This window comes from Nerophis ophidion, linkage group LG16, assembly GCF_033978795.1.
Source record: "Nerophis ophidion isolate RoL-2023_Sa linkage group LG16, RoL_Noph_v1.0, whole genome shotgun sequence".
NCBI classification, from domain to species: Eukaryota; Metazoa; Chordata; class Actinopteri; order Syngnathiformes; family Syngnathidae; genus Nerophis; species Nerophis ophidion.
Window position 1 is genome coordinate 31,115,254 of NC_084626.1, and position 19,143 is coordinate 31,134,396.

Sequence of the window (19,143 nt, forward strand, 5' to 3'; positions counted from 1 at the left end):
CTTACGTGCAGTGATTTCTCTAGATTCTTTGAACTTTTTGATTATTTTACGGACCGTAGATGGTAAAATCCCTAAATTATTTGCAATAGTTCGTTAAGAAATGTTGTTCTAAAACTGTTCGACAATTTGATTACAAAGAGATGACCCTCACCCCGTCCTTGTTTGTGAATTACTTAGTATTTCATGGTAGCAGCTTTTATACCCAATCATGGCACCAAACTGTTCCCAATTAGCCCACTTACCTGTGGGATGTTCCATATAAGTGTTTGATGAGCATTCCTCAACTTTATCAGTATTTATTGCCACCTTTCCCAACTTCTTTGTCACGTGTTGCTGGCATCAAATTCTAAAAATGATGATTATTTGCCAAAAAAAAAAAAAAAGTTTATCAGTTTGAACATCAAATATGTTGTCTTTGTAGCATATTCAACTGAATATGGGTTGAAAATGATTTGCAAATCATTGTATTCCGTTTATATTTACATCTAACACAATTTCCAAACTCATATGGAAACGGGGTTTGTATATATATATATATATATATATATATATATATATATATATATATATATATATTAGGGCTGGGCAACGATTAAAAAATTTTAATCAAAGTTAATCGCACTATTTGTCCGATTAATCGCGATTAACTGCATTTTATACGCAAAGCCCAATAATGAATTCAAAAGTAGTGTGTAGTGCACCTTTATTGGAATATTCTCCCACTTGAACAAAAGCGCCAAAACATTTGTTGTGCAAACACAATTTAAATCAGTCCTTGTTAAACAGTAGCAGTTAAATAGCATATTTGATAAAAATCAACTCAAAAAATGTAAATACAAACATTTAATCTTATTGCCACTGCCAGGGTATTTAAGTTATCCTGTTTGTTATGGAAAATAAATATAATCTGCATACAAATCTCTGAGCCACAATCATAACATCTGAACAGGCAATTTCTGAGGTAACAGCAGGAACATTTTTTTTATCAGGGATCTTATGTTTAAAAAAACCTATATTATAGGTAGTGGGCTGTTTTAGGGAATTTTTGATCAAATTATCCGTAGTAGCAATATTAATAATGTTGTGTTTATTCTGCGTAATGCACTTAAAATAATCCATCCATCCATCCATTTCCTACCGCTTATTCCCTTTCGGGGTCGCGGGGGGCGCTGGCGTCTATCTCAGCTACAATCGGGCGGAAGGCGGGGTACACCCTGGACAAGTCGCCACCTCATCGCAGGGCCAACACAGATAGACAGACAACATTCACACTCACATTAACACACTAGGGCCAATTTAGCGTTGCCAATCAACCTATCCCCAGGTACATGTCTTTGGAGGTGGGAGGAAGCCGGAGTACCCGGAGGGAACCCACGCAGTCACGGGGAGAACATGCAAACTCCACACAGAAAGATCCCGAGCCTGGATTTGAACCCAGGACTGCAGGACCTTCGTATTGTGAATTATGACTATATCTAGGAATTGATATGATGGGAATTTTCTGATTGTTTGCTTGGTGCTTTGATAAACTGAACGCATCATATACATGGTACTATATTTTGATGTTATCAGCCAGGGGAAAAAAGAACTACCCTACCCAGCATGCAACAGGAGTGAGGAGCATGCGCGGTAGCCCGGTATAGGTTGTGTCGCCATGACGGTATCTTGTATGTTGTGATATACACACTCTGAAAGTAAACGTTAAGAACTCAGCCAACACGCCTCGTCTGCATTATTCATAAATAGACAGACAACACATATACTCCGCTGCTTCACAGGCCGCTGGATGTAGCCGGCAAAGTATTCCCATGCTAGCTAGCCGGTCCAGCAAGCACGCGTCATTCAGTCCAAAACGGCCCGATCTATCCACATTCAGAATTGTCTGGCGGTCGTAAGTGACCACGCTGTAAGCCAGCCATGAAATTTGCAGAATTGTCCGGTATTTTTGCCAAAAGCTTATCGGGGCGACGCCATCTTGTTAAGAAAAGGCGTTAACAAAATAAAAGCATGTAAATAGCATACGCAAATGTGCGATAAAATAATTGTCGGCGTTAATAGATTGATGAGTTAACTCGTAATTAACGCACTAATTTGCCCACCCCTAATATATATATATATATATATATATATATATATATATATATATATATATATATATATATATATATATATATATATATACACCCACACACACACACACATATATAGTCGAGGACTCTGTGGTTTATCTGTTATACACTCTGTTATAAAATCGCCTGAAGAGCAGGGAAACCTGCGAAACAGGGTTGTAGGTATGAAATAGCCTCTGTGTTTTTCCTAAACTAACTTACATATACATACATATATATATATATATATATATATATATATATATATATATATATATATATATATACATACATTATATAAATACATATATATATGTATACATATTTATGTGTGTATGGATGGATGTGTATGTATGTGTATATATGTATGCATGTATATGTATGTATGTATATGTATGTATGTATGTATGTATATATACATACATACATATATATGTAAGTATGTAGGTGTGGGAAAAATCTATATATGTAAGTATGTATGTACTTACATATATATCTATGTATATATATGTAAGTATATGATATTTAAAAGCATGAGGAAAAAAAACAAGGTACCCTCGGGGTAAACCAGCCAACAATTTTGAGGCAATGTTCTGCAACAAAGTACAGAGTTTAAATCAAGGGTCATCTTATTTTTGCTTATTATTGGCTCTTTTATGTTTGGCTCTCTTCCTATGTAAAAAAAAAATACTTTCTGGAACCATGTATGTATTTACACACTGATAATTAATCACCTGTTAGAAAACACTAGTAAAGTCATTTGTCTGCCATAAATATTTCAGTCCCAGTTATTCCCATTAATAAATTGTACCATTTTTCTACAAAAAGCCCACCCTAAATTATAAACGGCAACAAATCTTACATATCTTGGTATACTGTTTTTTACCCCAGTACCTAAGCTCTATATTTTTTTTCTAAATAAAAACTGACATGATTAGGTCAAATGGGCATTCAAAGGATTCTGGTACAACACTTCTATTATTTAAAATGGATTTAACTAAGCATATAGGTAAGTTCCTCCCATTAGATAATTAAAGCATGGGTGATAATGTCTCAACTGGCATTGAGTTATATTCAACCCTTACCGTCTTCCCATTTTGTAAACAACCAACATAAATTATAACATAAATCAGGCAAGCCTTACCAATGGATATTCCACAGACTGCAGCAAGTGGAACATGTACAAAGAACCACACAAGGGGGTGGTATTGTTCTTGGTTAAAGAATTTATTTCCACACATGAAACAGTTCCCTAAAATAACAATAATTATAATAATAATATTAATAATAATAATAACAATAATATTAAATATACTACTAGTAATGATAATAATAATGATAATGATTAATAAATAGATAAATAAATAGATAAAAACATTTGAAAAATTAATAAATAAACATTTTCCTCAATTTCAGTTGTGCATTTGACCTAAAGCAGGGGTCAGCAACCCAAAACGTTGAAAGAGCCATATTGGACCAAAAATACAAAAAAACAAATCTGTCTGGAGCTGCAAAGGATGAAAAGCCTTATAGGCCTACTGAAATGTGAATTGAAGTGAATTGTATTTATTTAGCGCTTTTCTCAAGTGACTCAAAGCGCTTTACATAGTGAAACCCAATATGTAAGTTACATTTAAACCAGTGTGGGTGGCACTGGGAGCTGGTGGGTAAAATGTCTTGCCCAAGGACACAACGGCAGTGACTAGGATGGTGGGGGCGGGAATCGAACCTGCAACCCTCAAGTTGCTGGCACGGCCTCTCTACCAACCGAGCTATGCCGCCCCAAATGAGATTTTCTTATTTAAACGGGGATAGCAGGTCCATTCTATGTGTCATACTTGATCATTTCGCGATATTGCCATATTTTTGCTGAAAGGATTTAGTAGAGAATATCGACGATAAAGTTCGCAACTTTTGGTCGCTAATAAAAAAGCCTTGTCTGTACCGGAAGTAGCAGACAATGTGCGCGTGACGTCACGGGTTGTAGGGCTCCACACATCCTCACATTGTTTATAATCATAGCCACCAGCAGCAAGAGCTATTCGGACCGAGAAAGCGACAATTTCCCCATTAATTTGAGCGAGGATGAAAGATTTGTGGATGAGGCAATTTAGAGTAAAGGACTAGAAAAAAATAAAAATAAATAAAAGTTAAAGAAAAAAAAAGGCGATTGCAGTGGGAGCGATTCAGATGTTACTACACACATTTACTAGTGATAATTCTGGAAAATCCCTTATCTTTCTATTGTGTTGCTAGTGTTTTAGTGAGATTAAATAGTACCTGAAAGTCGGAGGGGTGTGGCCACGGGTGTGTTGACGCCAGAGTCTCTGAGGGAAGTCACACAGCTGCAGGAGGACGCTGGCTCCGCTGATGTCTCCGGTAAGAGCAGACTTATTAACACAATTTTCTCACCGAAAACTGCCGGTTGACATGTGCTTGGGAACCATGTACGCTTGAACGCTCTGTTCTATAGTAAAGCTTCAACTTCGGGAATTTTAAACAGTTTGTGTGGCTAAAGGCTAAAAGCTTCCCACCGCCATCGTCAAGGTTTGTTGTTGACGAAGCCCAAGACGCAGAGAAGGAGGCAGGCATAGAGTGAGAAAACATGGATTTAATATAAACAACTAGAACAAAACCAAACAAAGGTTTCAAACCAAAAGCGCGCACGTGGGCGGATAACAAACACAAGGCCTAGCGTGGAAGCTAACAGGTATCTAGCAGGCAACAGAAAAACTGGAAACAGCTAATGGCTAACAAGAAAACACGAAACCAAAAAGCTAGGAGAAAACAAACTACAAATAGCTAACAGGAATAGTAGCATGACAGGTAGTAGCTGTAATGATGACATCGGCTAATCAAGCAGGTAGCAACAACATAAGAGCGGCAATAATCCAGCACTGACTGGAGGAACAAAGGAGGTATAATAGAACCTGGCTGATTGACATCAGGTGTGGCCAGGTGCCAATCAGCCACAGCTGAGGGGAAACAAAGTACTCAGGGAGGCAAACAGGAAGCTGAACCAAAATAAGAGTGCTGACAGGAACTAAGGACAGGAAATACTAAACACACAGAGGAGAAACTAAAACACAAACAAACTGTCAGTGGCAAGCCTGACATCCATCTTTCTACTTTGACTCCTCCATTATTAATTGAACAAATTGCAAAATATTCAGCAACACAGATGTCCAGAATACTGTGTAATTATGAGATTAAAGCAGACTACTTATAGCTTGGATCGGGCTGGAAAATAATGTCCGTTACAACCCGAGACGTCAAACGCACGCGTCATCATTTCAACACGACACTTCGCGGGAAATTTGAAATTACAATTTAGTAAACTAAAAAGGCCGTATTGGTATTGGCATGTGTTGCAATGTTAATATTTTTCATCATTGATATATAAACTATCAGACTGCGTGGTCAGTAGTAGTGGGTTTCAGTAGGCCTTTATATAAGCCTTATAATGAAGGCAACACATGACATAAGTGTCTATTTTAGCTATGATAGCCTATTATCAAAATGACAATTTGTCACAGGCTGAAGCAAATCTTTGTTGACAGAAATGTTGAAATTTAATATTTATTGTACACATTTTTACAACATTAGAAAACATGAGTAAATCGGAGGCTACTCAGAAGGTGAGATAACTCCTGGAAATGACTGGCATTTAACGGCCAAAGTCATACTGTAGATAAGTGTGTCTAAGTTAAGGCTGTCTTCTTTTAATAGATTTATTACAATCTTTGGCAAGCTAAGTAACGTTTGCTGTGGTCTGGAACAACATGGCACACAGACAACTATCAGAAATGCAGCCAATATTACATACAGATAATGTGTCATGAGACATGCAACATTAAATTATATACAAAGTGGATACAAGTAAAATGATATTAAATGAGCTCAAATATACCTACAAATGAGGCTCACTGATGCAATATGTACATACAGCTAGCCTAAACAGCATGATAGCATTGATTAGCTTGCAGTCATGCACTGACTAAATATGCCTGACTAGCACTCCAACAAGTCAATAACATCAACAAAGCGCACCTTTATGCATTCACGCACAGTGTAAAACATTTGGTGGACAAAATGAGACTAAAAAGGATTGGACGATTTTACATGGAAACAAACTGTTGAGTCAGAGTCCACACTAAGGTGAGTTCAAGAACCGCCAAAATTAGTAGGACAAAACGATGTTCACCAAATACTCTCATCAGTGAAGCGTACACACAAACATATTAAACATTGAGCTTTCTAACAATTGTAAAGGTTTGTGTCATCTTTGTTTTCAAACAAAAAACATACTACAAAAAAATTGTTTTAAAAAAATGCTCCCGGGAGCCACTAGGGCGGCGCTAAACAGCTGCATGCGGCTGGATATATATCAACTGCTGATTTCTCCGCTGGCCGGGTATGGCTCAGGTGCCACTTTCTGCTTTTGCAAATCACAACTTGTGATTGGATACTTGGGAGTGACAAGTGAGTATCCAATCACAGTCATGCTCAACATAAGGCTACCTAAATGGGCTACTGTCAACAACTCGCGATCTGATCGGCTATTGGAACTCTCCGTTAACTGAATGTCCTGCGTTTGTTGAAATGCACAGCCGCTGCTAATGTTGGTTCAGAAGGCCTCCGGAAGAATTCACACAGCGATGGCAACAAGCTAGCTGAATGGATAATCGCTCTAACTTAAAAACAGCAACACTGGAGTCTAACATGACATGAAGAGAATATGAATAATACTCTTTTACGGGGTTGGCCGACCTCATCTCACAAGATCCAGTCTCTCTTCAAACATCCGTCTTGAAAAATGCCTTTGCGAATATACAGTATATCTGCCACCTATTTAATGTTTTGCTCTGCTTCTTTGTTGGTTAAAAAAGTGAGTACCGCTGATTTCTCCGCTGGCCGGGTATTGCTCCGGTCCCACTTTGTGCTTTCGCAAATCACAACTTGTGATTGGATACTTGGGAGTGACAAGTGAGTATCCAATCACAGTCACGGCACACCACTGAACTGTGCAATATGTTTATTATTATTGTTATTTTACAGTAAATGTCAACAATGGGATAACAAAACTTCTTAATGGGATTTTTTTTTTCTTTTCTTTCTTTTTGTCATGAAAAAGGGAGGTTTTTTGGGTCGGTGCACTAATTGTAAGTGTATCTTGTGTTTTTTATGTTGATTTAATAAAAAAATAAATACAAAAATAAAAATTAATAAAAAATTATTCTGCAGTCCGGTGGTTGGGGACCACTGCTCTAGAGTCCAGTGGCGGCGTTCTTTACACAACTACTTCTGACGCTTTGCCTCGGACTTGGTGATGTGTGGCTTAGATAAAGCTGTTCGGCTATGGAAATATTGTACGTGGGCTAATTGGAAGGTCACATGACGTTTGGAGCTCTGTAGCAACTGACTGTGCAGAAAGTCGGCGACCTCTTTGCACTATGCACTATGCTATTTGTTTCCCCTCTCTGTCAGTTTATGTGGCCTACTACAAACCCCGTCTTCATATGAGTTGGGAAATTGTGTTAGCTGTAAATATAACCGAAATACAATGATTTGCAAATCATTTTTAACCCATATTTAGTTGAATGCGCTACAAAGACAACATATTTGATGTTCAAAGTGATGAAGGTTTTTTTTTTTTGCAAATAATCATTAACTTTAGAATTTGATGCCAGCAACACGTGACAAAGAAGTTGGGAAAGGTGGCAATAAATACTGATAAAGTTGAGGAATGCTCATCAAACACTTATTTGGAACATCCCACAGGTGTGCAGGCTAATTGGGAACAGTTGGGTGCCATGATTGGGTATGAAAGCAGCTTCCATTAAATGCTAAGTAATTCACAAACAAGGATGGGGCGAGGGTCCCCACTTTGTAAGCAAATTGTCGAACAGTTTTAGAACAACCGCACGTAAGCAATGATATTACGGACTTTTGATCCCTCAGGCGGTACTGCATCCAAAGCCGACGTCAGTGTGTAGAGGATATCACCACATGGGCTCAGGAACATTTCATAAAACCACTGTCAGTAACTACAGTTGGTCGCTAAATCTGTATGTGCAAGTTAAAAATTCTACTATGCAAAGCCAAACCCATTTATCAACAACATCCAGAAACGCCGCCGGCTTGGCTGGGCCCGAGCTCACCTAAGATGGACTGATGCAAAGTGGAAAGGTGTTCTGTGGTCTGACAAGTCCACATTTCAAATTGTATTTGGAAACAGAGGACGTGGTGTCCTCCTGAACAAAGAGGAAAATAACCATTCGGATTGTTATAGGTGCAACGTTCAAAAGCCTGCATCTGTGATGGTATGGGGGTGTATTAGTGCCCAAGGCATGGGTACATTACACATCTATGAAGAAACCATTAATGCTGAAAGGTCCGTACAGGTTTTGGAATAACATATGTTGTCATCCAAGCAACGTTATCATGGACGCCCCTGCTTATTTCTGCAGGACAAGTGTTACAACAGCGTGGCTTCGTAAAAAAAGAGTGCGGGTACTTTCCTGGCCCGCCTGCAGTCCAGACATGTCTCCCATGGAAAATGTGTGGCGCATTATGAAGCGTAAAATACGACAGCGGAGACCCCGGACTGTTGAACGACTAAAGCTCTACATAAAACAAGAATGGAAAATAATTCCACTTTCAAAGCTTAAACAATTAGTTTGCTCAGTTCCCAAACATTTATTGAGTGTTGTTAAAAGAAAAGGTGATGAAATTCTAAGTTAATTATTATTTGCAAAAAAACAATACAGTTTATGAGTTTGAACATCAAATATGTTGTCTTTATAGTGCATTCCATTGAATAAGGGTTGAAAAGTATTTGCAAATCATTGTATTCCGTTTTTATTTACATCTAACACAATTTCCCAACTCATATGGAAACGGGGTTTGTACTTTGTGGCTGAGTTGCTGTTGTTCGCAAACTCTTCCATTTTCTTATAAAAATGCCGACAGTTGACTTTGGAATATTTAGAAGAGTGGAAATTTCACGACTGGATTTGTTGTACAGGTGGCATCCTATCACAGTTCCACGCTGGAAATCACTAAGCTCCTGAGAGCGGCCCATTCTTTCACAAATTTTTGTAAAAACAGTCTCCATACTTAAGTGCTTGATTTTATACACCTGTGGCCGGGTCAAGTGATTAGGACACCTGATTCTGATCATTTGAATTGGTGGCCAAATACTTTTTCTGCGTTCAAAGGACTCCGGCTTATTAGTGATTCCCAGAGTCCAAAAAAAGTCTGCGGGCTATAGAGCGTTTTCCGTTCGGGCTCCAGTACTCTGGAATGCCCTCCCTGTAACAGTTTGTGGTGCTACCTCAGTAGAAGCATGTAAGTCTCACCTTAAAACTCATTTGTATACTCTAGCCCAGGGGTAGGGAACCTATGGCTCTAGAGCCAGATGTGGCTCTTTTGATGACTGAGTCTGGCTCTCAGATCAATCTTAGCTGACATTGCTTAACATGATAAGTAATTAATAATTCCGCCGGCAATCACAGTGTTAAAAATACCCTTCAAATTATAAAACATTCTCATGCATTTTTGTGCAACCATACATTTTCTATCGCACCTGTTCAAGAAGTAGCTTTAATTGTAAGAAGTACCATATTTATAATTGGTTAGCTTTAGAATAACAATGTTATTATCTTGGGGACAGCGTGGCGAAGTTGGGACAGTGGCCGTGCCAGCAATCTGAGGGTTACTGGTTCTATCCCCACCTTCTACCATTTTCGTCACGTCCGTTGTGTCCTTGAGCAAGACATTTCACCCTTGCTCCTGATGGGTCCTGGTGAGCGCCTTGCATGGCAGCACCCGCCATCAGTTTGTGAATGTGTGTGTGAATGGGTGAATGTGGAAATAGTGTCAAAGCGCTTTGGGCTCCTTAAAAAGGGGTAGAAAAGCGCTATACAAGTACAACCATTTACCTTTTTTTTTTTTTTACCATTTTTAAAAAGAATAAGAGACGTATTATACTGTAAACATGTTGGTCTTAAAAATGCTCGGATTTAGTTGTATTCAGTGTTAAAAAAAAGATTATATTGCTCTCACAGAAATACATTTAGAAATATTTGGCTTTCAGCCAAAAAGGTTCCCGACCTCTGCTCTAGCCTTTAAAAAGACTCCCTTTTTAGACCGGTTGATCTGCCGTTTCTTTTGTTTTTCTCCTCTGTCCCACTGGAGGGGGTCCGGTCCGGTGGCCATGGATGAGGTGCTTGCTGGCTGTCCTGAGTCGGGACCCAGGATGGACCGCTCGCCTGTGTATCGGTTGGGACATCTCTGCGCTGCTGATCCGCCTCCGCTTGGGGTGGTTTCCTGCTGGCTCCACTGTGGACGGGACTCCCTCTGCTGTGTTGGATCCACTTTGGACTGGACTCTCACGGTTGTGTTGGATCCACTATGGATTGAACTTTCACAGTATCACGTTAGACCCGCTCGACATCCATTGCTTTCGGTTCCCCTAGAGGGGAGGGGGTTGCCCACATATGCGGTCCTCTCCAAGGTTTCTCATAGTCATCATTGTCACCGACGTCCCACTGGGTGTGAGTTTTCCTTGCCCTTATGTGGGCCTACCAAGGATGTCGTTGTGATTTGTGTTGTGGTTTGTGCAGCCCTTTGAGACACTAGTGATTTAGGGCTATATAAATAATCATTGATTGATTGAATATAGAGCATATTTGATATTTTTGGCCACAGTAACATTACACACACTGCACAAACATAATCATCAATGATACGCCATATATAGTACATATTTACAGACGTATTTAAACATACATCATTAATTTTTGACATAAAAAAAGAATGCCATTTTGTTATTTTTCAAAATGAAATTTGGATTTTCAAATATCCATCCATCCATTTTCTACCGCTTGTCCCATTCGGGGTGGCGGGGGTGCTGGAGCCTATCTCAGCTGCATTCAAATATAATTCATAAAAATAGAAAAAGTCCATTAAAACAGACAATGACCAAGTATCCCCTTAGAATTTTCCAGTAAAATCCTCTTCCCCAATCCTTTCCTTTCTCTCTCTCTCTTTCTTCCTCACTCCCTCAGCTCCTCCCCCCTGCACGTCCATTGGTCAGCCGGTCGACTCCACAAAGCCTCAAACTTGTTTGCTTTATCATCCAAGAGGCACACGGTCCGCTGAGGGGAAAGCGGAAAGCGGGGGAAAAGCGGTGTTGGCGTGGGAGTCGGCATCAATTCCTGTGGGATGCTGAGAAGGTGTGAGATGATTGACAGTCTCCCTGCAGAACTCTCACGGGGCTAACAGGACATCAACATGGACAACAAGAGCTCCTCGTCAGGCAACCTTCACAACAAACGCCGTCCCTGTAAGTCATTCTTTTAGCCTTCCTACAGACTCATTTTTCATTTATGTCTGCAACAGTGGTACCCAAACTACAGTTTGGGTACCACTAGTGGTACGCGGGCTCTATCTAGTGTTACGCCAAAGAATCACTTCAGTTGATATTGTTAACAGTTATATTTTCCTATATTCAAACACAATGTTACTGTTTAAACTATGTGCAATTTTACAACTGCTGCCTTGTTTTTAATGAATACCTAGGACTACTACCATACTGCTTTTAATGTTGGTCTTTATGGTGGTACTTGGAGAGCCAAGTGTTTTCTGAGGTGGTACACACTTAAATGTTGGGGTAAAAAATAACCCAATTTTAACCCAATGGCTCAGAAAAGGACGAACCCCTTATTTGGGTAATTTTAACTCAACATTTTGGATACATTTTTTCAACCCAACTTTTGCGTTTAATTATTTAACCAAAAAGTTGATAACTTAATGTTGGGTTATTCCCCACCAAACTATTGGGTTGAACTGTTTAACCCAAAAGTTGAGTTACGCTAACTTAATGTTGGGTTATTCCCCACCAAACTATTAGGTTGAATTGTTTAACCCAAAAGTTAAGTTATGCTAACTCAATGTCGGGTGATTGTAAATAATGTTAGTGAGTTCCCCTCAAGAAAAAAGTACCTTTTTAATAAAAAAAAGCCTTTTAGCCAAAAATGCGTTACTCATTGAAAAACAACCCAATTATTGTTCATAGTTTTGAAAACCCAGGAATTGAGTTAAAATAATACCCTTATAACCCCCAAAATGAATTGCTCTTTATAAAAAGAACTAAAAAATTTAACCCAACACTTGCAACTCTTAAATTGGGATATTAAAATAACCCAGTATTTTTTTGTGTATACACTTTAAAAATTGTTGGGTTAAAAAAACTGACCCAATTTTTTAACCCAACTGCTGGTTCAGAAAAGGACAAACCCCTTTTTATTTGAATTATTTTAACTCCACATTTTGGGTTAATTTTTTCAACCCAAAGTTTGCGTTGAATTATTTCACCAAAAAGTTGAGTTATGATAACTTAGTGTTGGGTTATTCCCCACCAAACTATTGAGTTGAATTGTTTAACCCAAAAGTTGAGTTACGCTAACTCAATGTCAGGTGACTGTAAATTATGATTATGCGATTAATCCATAATGCAATTCGCTTCAACAAAAAAGTACCTTTTTAATAAAAAAAAGCCTTTTAGCCAAAAATGCGTTACTTGTTGAAAACCAACCAGAAAATGGTTCGTAGTTTTGAAAACACAGAAATTCAGTTAAAATAATACCCTTATAACCCCAAAAATGGATTGCTCTTTATAAAAAGAACTCATAAAATTAACCCAACACTTTCAAATCTTAAATTGGGTTATTAAAATAACCCAGTATTTTTTTGTGTATACACTCTAAACAATTTTGGGTTAAAAAAAAATTACCCAATTTTTTAACCCAACTTCTGGTTCAGAAAAGGACAAACCCCTTTTTATTTGAATTATTTTAACTCCACATTTTGGGTTAATTTTTTCAACCCAAAGTTTGCGTTGAATTATTTCACCAAAAAGTTGAGTTATGATAACTTAGTGTTGGGTTATTCTCCACCAAACTATTGGGTTGAATTGTTCAACCCAAAAGTTGAGTTACGCTAACTCAATTTCGGGTGATTGTAATTAATGTTAATGAGATTAATCCTTAATACTATTCCCTTCAAGAAAAAAGTAACTTTTTAATGAAAAAAAGCATTTTACCCAAAAATGCGTTACTCATTGAAAAACAATCCAATAATGGTTCATAGTTTTGAAAACCCAGAAATTGAGTTAAAACAATACCCTTTCAACCCAAAAAATGGATTGCTCCTCATAAAAATAACTCCAAAATTTAACCTAACACTAGCAACTCATAAATTGGGTTATCAAAATGACCCAGAATTTTTTAGTTTGTTCTTTGTGACAAAAGTTTGAGAACCACCGGTCTACAAATTTCGCATATGAAAGACACCGGAGTTCAACTTGAGTGACAATAACTTAAAACGTCTGGTACATCATCTACATAATTTAGAGCTATATGCAGTGTGTGTGTGTGTGTGTGTGTGTGTGTGTGTGTGTGTGTGTGTGTGTGTGTGTGTGTGTGTGTGTGTGTGTGCGCACGTTTTTTTTTTGTTTTTTTAGGTCTGATGGATATTATGTGAGGCAGCGTGACAGCTCATCTGCCGCGTTGAACAGTCGCAGCTGTGTTGACGCTTCTTGAAGCGACTGCACTCACAGCCAGAATCAGACAGGAATGTTGACTCATCAGTCTGAGTAATGTTCACTAATTCCATCTGAATAGGTCATACTTACTTCTGCAAGTAGAAAAAGAATGCAGTCCACTCACTCCTCCCCCCCCCCTCCAAACACGTTCACACTAGTGTTGTCCCGATACCAATATTTTGGTACCGGTATCAAGATGTTTTTGATACTTTTTTAAATCAGGGGATCCACAAAAAATTGCATTATAGGCTTTATTTTAACAAAAAATCTTATGGTACATTAAACATATTTTTCCTTTTGAAAGTTTGTCCTTAAATAAAATAGTGAACATACAAGACATCTTGTCTTTTAGTAGTAAGTAAACAAACACAGGCTCCTAATTAGTCTGCTGACATATGCAGTAACATTTTGTCAAAATTATTAAGGACAAGCGGTAGAAAATGAATTATAAATGTACTTGTTCATTTACTGTTAATATCTGCTTACTTTCTATTTTAACATGTTCTATCCACGCTTCTGTTAAAATGTCATAATCACTTATTGTTCTTTTGTTTGGATGCTTTACATTAGTTTTGGATGATACCACAAATTTGGGTATCAATCCGATACCAAGTAGTTACATGATCATACATTGGTCATATTCATCACCTTGTGTCGAGGGACATATTTCTTGAGTTTATTAACATAATATAAATTATAAAAAAACGAATGAAGATCGATGAATCATAGCAGTATCGACTCGATACGTTCCTGTACTTGGTATCATTACAGTGGATGTTAGGTGTATAGCCACCAATGGCGTTTGCTTACATTTTGAGGCCGGCGAGCTATGGTGTGTAGTGATACATGTTTAGCTATTCCTCATCCTGCAGGGATGATACTTGTAAGAAACATACTTTATTTGACGCCATGGAGGCAAGGATTAGTGATTTAGAAGTAGCTAAAATACTGCCGACTGCGAATAGACGTTCGTCGCTAGCTATCTAGCCATGTCTTAAAGCAGTGGTCCCCAACCACCGTACCGATTGGTACCGGGCCCCGGAAGAAATTTTTTAAAATGTTTATTTTATTTTTTTGAATTTTTTAAATTTTGTGTTATTTAAAAAAAAAAAAGTTTATTAAATGAACATAAAAAACACAAGATACACTTACAATTAGTACACCAACCCGAAAAACCTTCCTTTTTCATCACAAAAACCTCAGTTTTTCATGACAAAAAAAAACAAAAATAAACAAAAAAAACGGTCCGCGGCTACAAAAAGGTGGGGGACCACTATCTTAAAGCACTTCTTCCGGTGGATGTTTCAGTGTTATAACTTCACCTTTAATTAGTTTTTAAACCAAAACAAGTCCGTTCTCCCTTTTCTGTCTACCCACTGTGTCTGCTTGTAAGTACTCAGTGATTGTGCGCTGCCGAACATGCTCGTCTGCTCGTAACCAGCAATGACATGACATGACGACGACAGGGGCGTGGGGGACCGGTACTTTTCAGAGGCGGTATAATACTGAATATGATTCAATAGTATTGCGGTACTATACTAATACGGGTATACGGTACAACCCTAATTCACACACAGCCATGAATCTCCACTCCAAACAAGGGCCTCTTATTTCTAATGAGATGAAGTACCATCAGAGTACAGGTTTAGTTCCTCAAACACCTGAGAGTGAGCGGTGAGATCAGGGAGCGATTACACCGGACTAAAAAGGATCAGGCTGTGACTCCAGGGAAGCTGTCAGCCATCTGTCGCTCCTCAAGTCCTGACTGCTGTACTTCACTTCACCATGTCTTGATTACTGTGGGAACTCGCCATAGAGCGGCACGTTGGCGTAAAGCTCTCTCACCAGCTGTTGGAAGCATGATGTATGGAATGATGTCAGGGGGTAGGGGGTTTGTTTTAGCAGACGTTCGTATTCTTGGCGTCTTCATATATATATATGTAGTCTGGTCGATTTAAACTCATTCATTTCTATTTATCCACCAGCACAATGCATTTGAACTTCCATTCAGTGAAGTGAAGTGTGAAGTGAATTATATTTATATAGCGCTTTTTCCTCTAGTGACTCAAAGCTCTTTACATAGTGAAACACAATATCTAAGTTACATTTAAACCAGTGTGGGTGGCAATGGGAGCAGGTGGGTAAAGTGTCTTGCCCAAGGACACAACGGCAGTGACTAGGATGGCGGAAGTGGGAATCGAACCTGCAACCCCCAAGTTGCTGGCACGGCCACTCTACCAACAGAGCTATACCGCCCGGTGGTGACAAACCTTATTATTCCAGGAGATTTCATAAACATGCTGCCCAAAACCACCTCTATCATCACTAGTGCCGTCTTCACCGACTTGAGTTGAAAATCACTCATCGCAAAGGCTATGTCTAAGGGCCTATGAAACCCACTACTACCGACCACGCAGTCTGATAGTTTATATATCAATGATGAAATATTAACATTGCAACACATGCCAATACGGTTGGTTTAGTTTACTAAATTACAATTTTAAATTTCCCGCTGAGTTTCCGGTTGAAAACGTCGCGGAATGATGACACCATGACGACGCGTGTTTGGGACGTTATTGGTTGGAGGGGACATATTAGCCAGCACCATTTGCGGCTAAAAGTCGTCTCTTTTCATCGCGCAATTACACAGTATTTTGTACATCTGCGTTGCTGAATCTTTTGCAATTTGTTCAAATAATAATGGAAAAGTCAAAGTAGAAAGATGGAGGTGGGAAGCTTCAGCCTTTAGCCACACAAACACACGGTGTTTCCTTGTTTAAAATTCCTGGAGGTGAAGGTTTACTATGGATCAGAGCGGTCAAACGAACATGGTTCCTGACCACTTTTCAACTGGCAGGTTTCGGTGAGAAAATTGTGGTAAAAAGTCGCCTCTTACCGGAGATCAACGGAGCTTGTGGCGTCCATGTAGTTGCTCTAATTTCCCTCAGAGACTGGCGTCAACACACCCGTGGCCACACCCCTACAACTATCAGGTACCATTTAACTCACTAAAACACCAGCAACACAATAGAGAGATAAGGGATTTCCCAGAATTATCCTAGTAAATGTGTCTAAAAACATCTGAATTGCTCCCAATGCAATCACCATTTTTTTTTTTTGTAACTATGTGTCATACTTGATCATTTCGCGATATTGCCATATTTTTGCTGAAAGGATTTAATAGAGAACATCGACGATAAAGTTCACAACTTTTGGTCGCTAATAGAAAAGCCTTGCCTTTACCCGAAGTCGCAGACAATGGCGTCACCCGTTGAGGGCTCCTCACATCCTCACATTGTTTTTAATGGGAACCTCCAACAAAAAGAGCTATTCGGACTGAGAAAACGACAATTTCCCCATTAATTTGAGCGAGGATGAAAGATTCGTGTTTGAGGATATTGATAGCAACGGACTCGAAAAAATAAAATAAAAATCTAGTTAAAAAAAAAAAACGTGATTGCATTGGGACGGATTCAGATGTTTTTAGACACATTTACTAAGATAATTCTGGGAATTCCCCTATCTTTCTATTGTGTTGCTAGTGTTTTAGTGAGTTTAATAGTACCTGATAGTCGGAAGGGTGTGTCCACGGGTGTCTTGAGGCCAGTGTCTGATGGAAGTCGACGGCAGCTGTATGGACGGCACAAGCTCAGCTGATTTCCGGTAAGTGGCGACTTTTTACCACAATTTTCTCACCGAAAACTGCTGGTTGACATTTGGTCGGGATCCATGTTTGCTTGACCGATCTGATCCATAGGAAATAATTTCAATAAGTCTCTCAGTTGCTTTCCAGCAATTGTATTTTTCTCTTTCGTTCTCGCTTGCGCTCTGGCTCCAGCCCCAACCCTGTCTCTCCTCCTGGCTGCTGCTTATAACAGAGCGTCAGGTGATTAGATAACAAGGCCCAGGTGGGCCATCTACGCACCTGTCACTGATTTCTAGGCCGGTCCTGGCACACCCCAGTTTGCTGGAGGCCCGCAGGCCACGCCCCCTCCACAGTTAGCTTCAGAATAACAATGTTAATACAAAGAATAACAGACCTATTATACTCTAGAAATGTTGGTCTTACTTAAAAATGCACGTGTTTAGTTGTGTTCAGTGTTAAAAAATATTATATGGCTCTTAAGGAAATACATTTTAAAATATTTGACTTTTTGGCTCTCTCAGCCAAAAAGGTTCCCGACCCCTGCTATAGAGACTGACTCTTAGGAGAGCAGTGCAGTTTAGAAGTAGAGTAGAAAAAATTAAAACTAATAAGAAATAAATAATACAAGTGAGAAAATTAGTCACTGTGTGCTTTTCCCCTGTGGTGTTGTACAGTCTTATAGCCAGGGGGGACAAAAGACTTCTGAAGTTTGTTCGTGGAGCACAATTGATACATATTTAAAATACATATATAAATACATTATATTTGCATGTATGATCCATGCCCCTTGTCTTTTTCCAAGTAAGTTTATTGTTTTTCATGCCATTGTGGAAGTGTTTTGTTTTATGTTCATAGTTGTGTTTCATAGCCAAGTGTTTGTACATCCTTGTGAACGCCTTTTGTTTATTCCTTTTTTGTAGTTAGTGTTAGAAAATTAAATATGTACTTACATTCACGTCTTGCTCGTGCCAACTTTCCTTTGCCTTCTGGAAAAACAAACCCCAAAGTCCTCTCTAATCGCTTTGCACCTCGGGAAAACAATCTACGTTCAAGTCGTAGTCCTGACACTTAGAATATGTTCCCCATACTAAAGTGTTACCGAAACATTTTTCCGTCGACTGCACCAAAGAAAAATAGTATAGAGCCGCAAAACGTAACTCAAAAGTTTATCAAAACAATGTGTCCATGTGAAATTAAACTGTTTCTTTCTTATTTGCCAAGTATTCATAGTTCATACTTGCCAACCTTGAGACCTCCGAATTCGGGAGATGGAAGAGGGGTTAGTGCGTCTGCCTCAAATTACCAAGGTCCTGAATAGTCTGGGGTTCAATCCCAGGCTCGGATCTTTCTGTGTGGAGTTTGCATGTCCTCCCCGTGACTGCGTGGGTTCCTTCCGGGTACTCCGGCTTCCTCCCACCTCCAAAGACATGCACCTGGGGATAGGTTGATTGGCAACACTAAATTGGCCCTACTTCTGTCTAGTTCACCAGTTTTTCGGTATACCAAAACTACGTGGCATAGGAAGTAAAAGACTAGACTAGGACTAGCTTTGACCACTCTAAGTCTATGAGCGTGAACTGATGAAGCCTACTTGGATGAGAGGCGAAACGTCTTTTAAGACAAATCAAACAGTTCAGTTGAATTTGATTTGATGCCCTGAGATTACATTGACCTGGATGAATGAGAATACCAATATCCATAGCCATGTCGAAAGAACAAATTGAACATGTACCCTGAGGTGCCACTGTATTGGGTCGTTGGAGAACCAACGTTTGTCTTAT

General features: G+C 39.0%; 1 protein-coding gene across 2 annotated transcripts in view; it reads left to right on the forward strand.

The window, feature by feature from the left end:
• si:ch211-253b8.5 (dysbindin) overlaps nt 1-19,143 on the forward strand; it is a 41,962-nt gene that overhangs the window by 5,258 nt on the left and 17,561 nt on the right. Inside the window, exon 2 of one of the 2 annotated variants that reach the window (XM_061874920.1) lies at nt 11,180-11,457. In XM_061874920.1, coding sequence (XP_061730904.1) covers nt 11,406-11,457 — 52 coding nt within the window. In that variant the 5' untranslated portion in view covers nt 11,180-11,405. The remainder of the gene's footprint in view (nt 1-11,179; nt 11,458-19,143) is intronic. The other variant, XM_061874919.1, reaches the window with a different exon arrangement.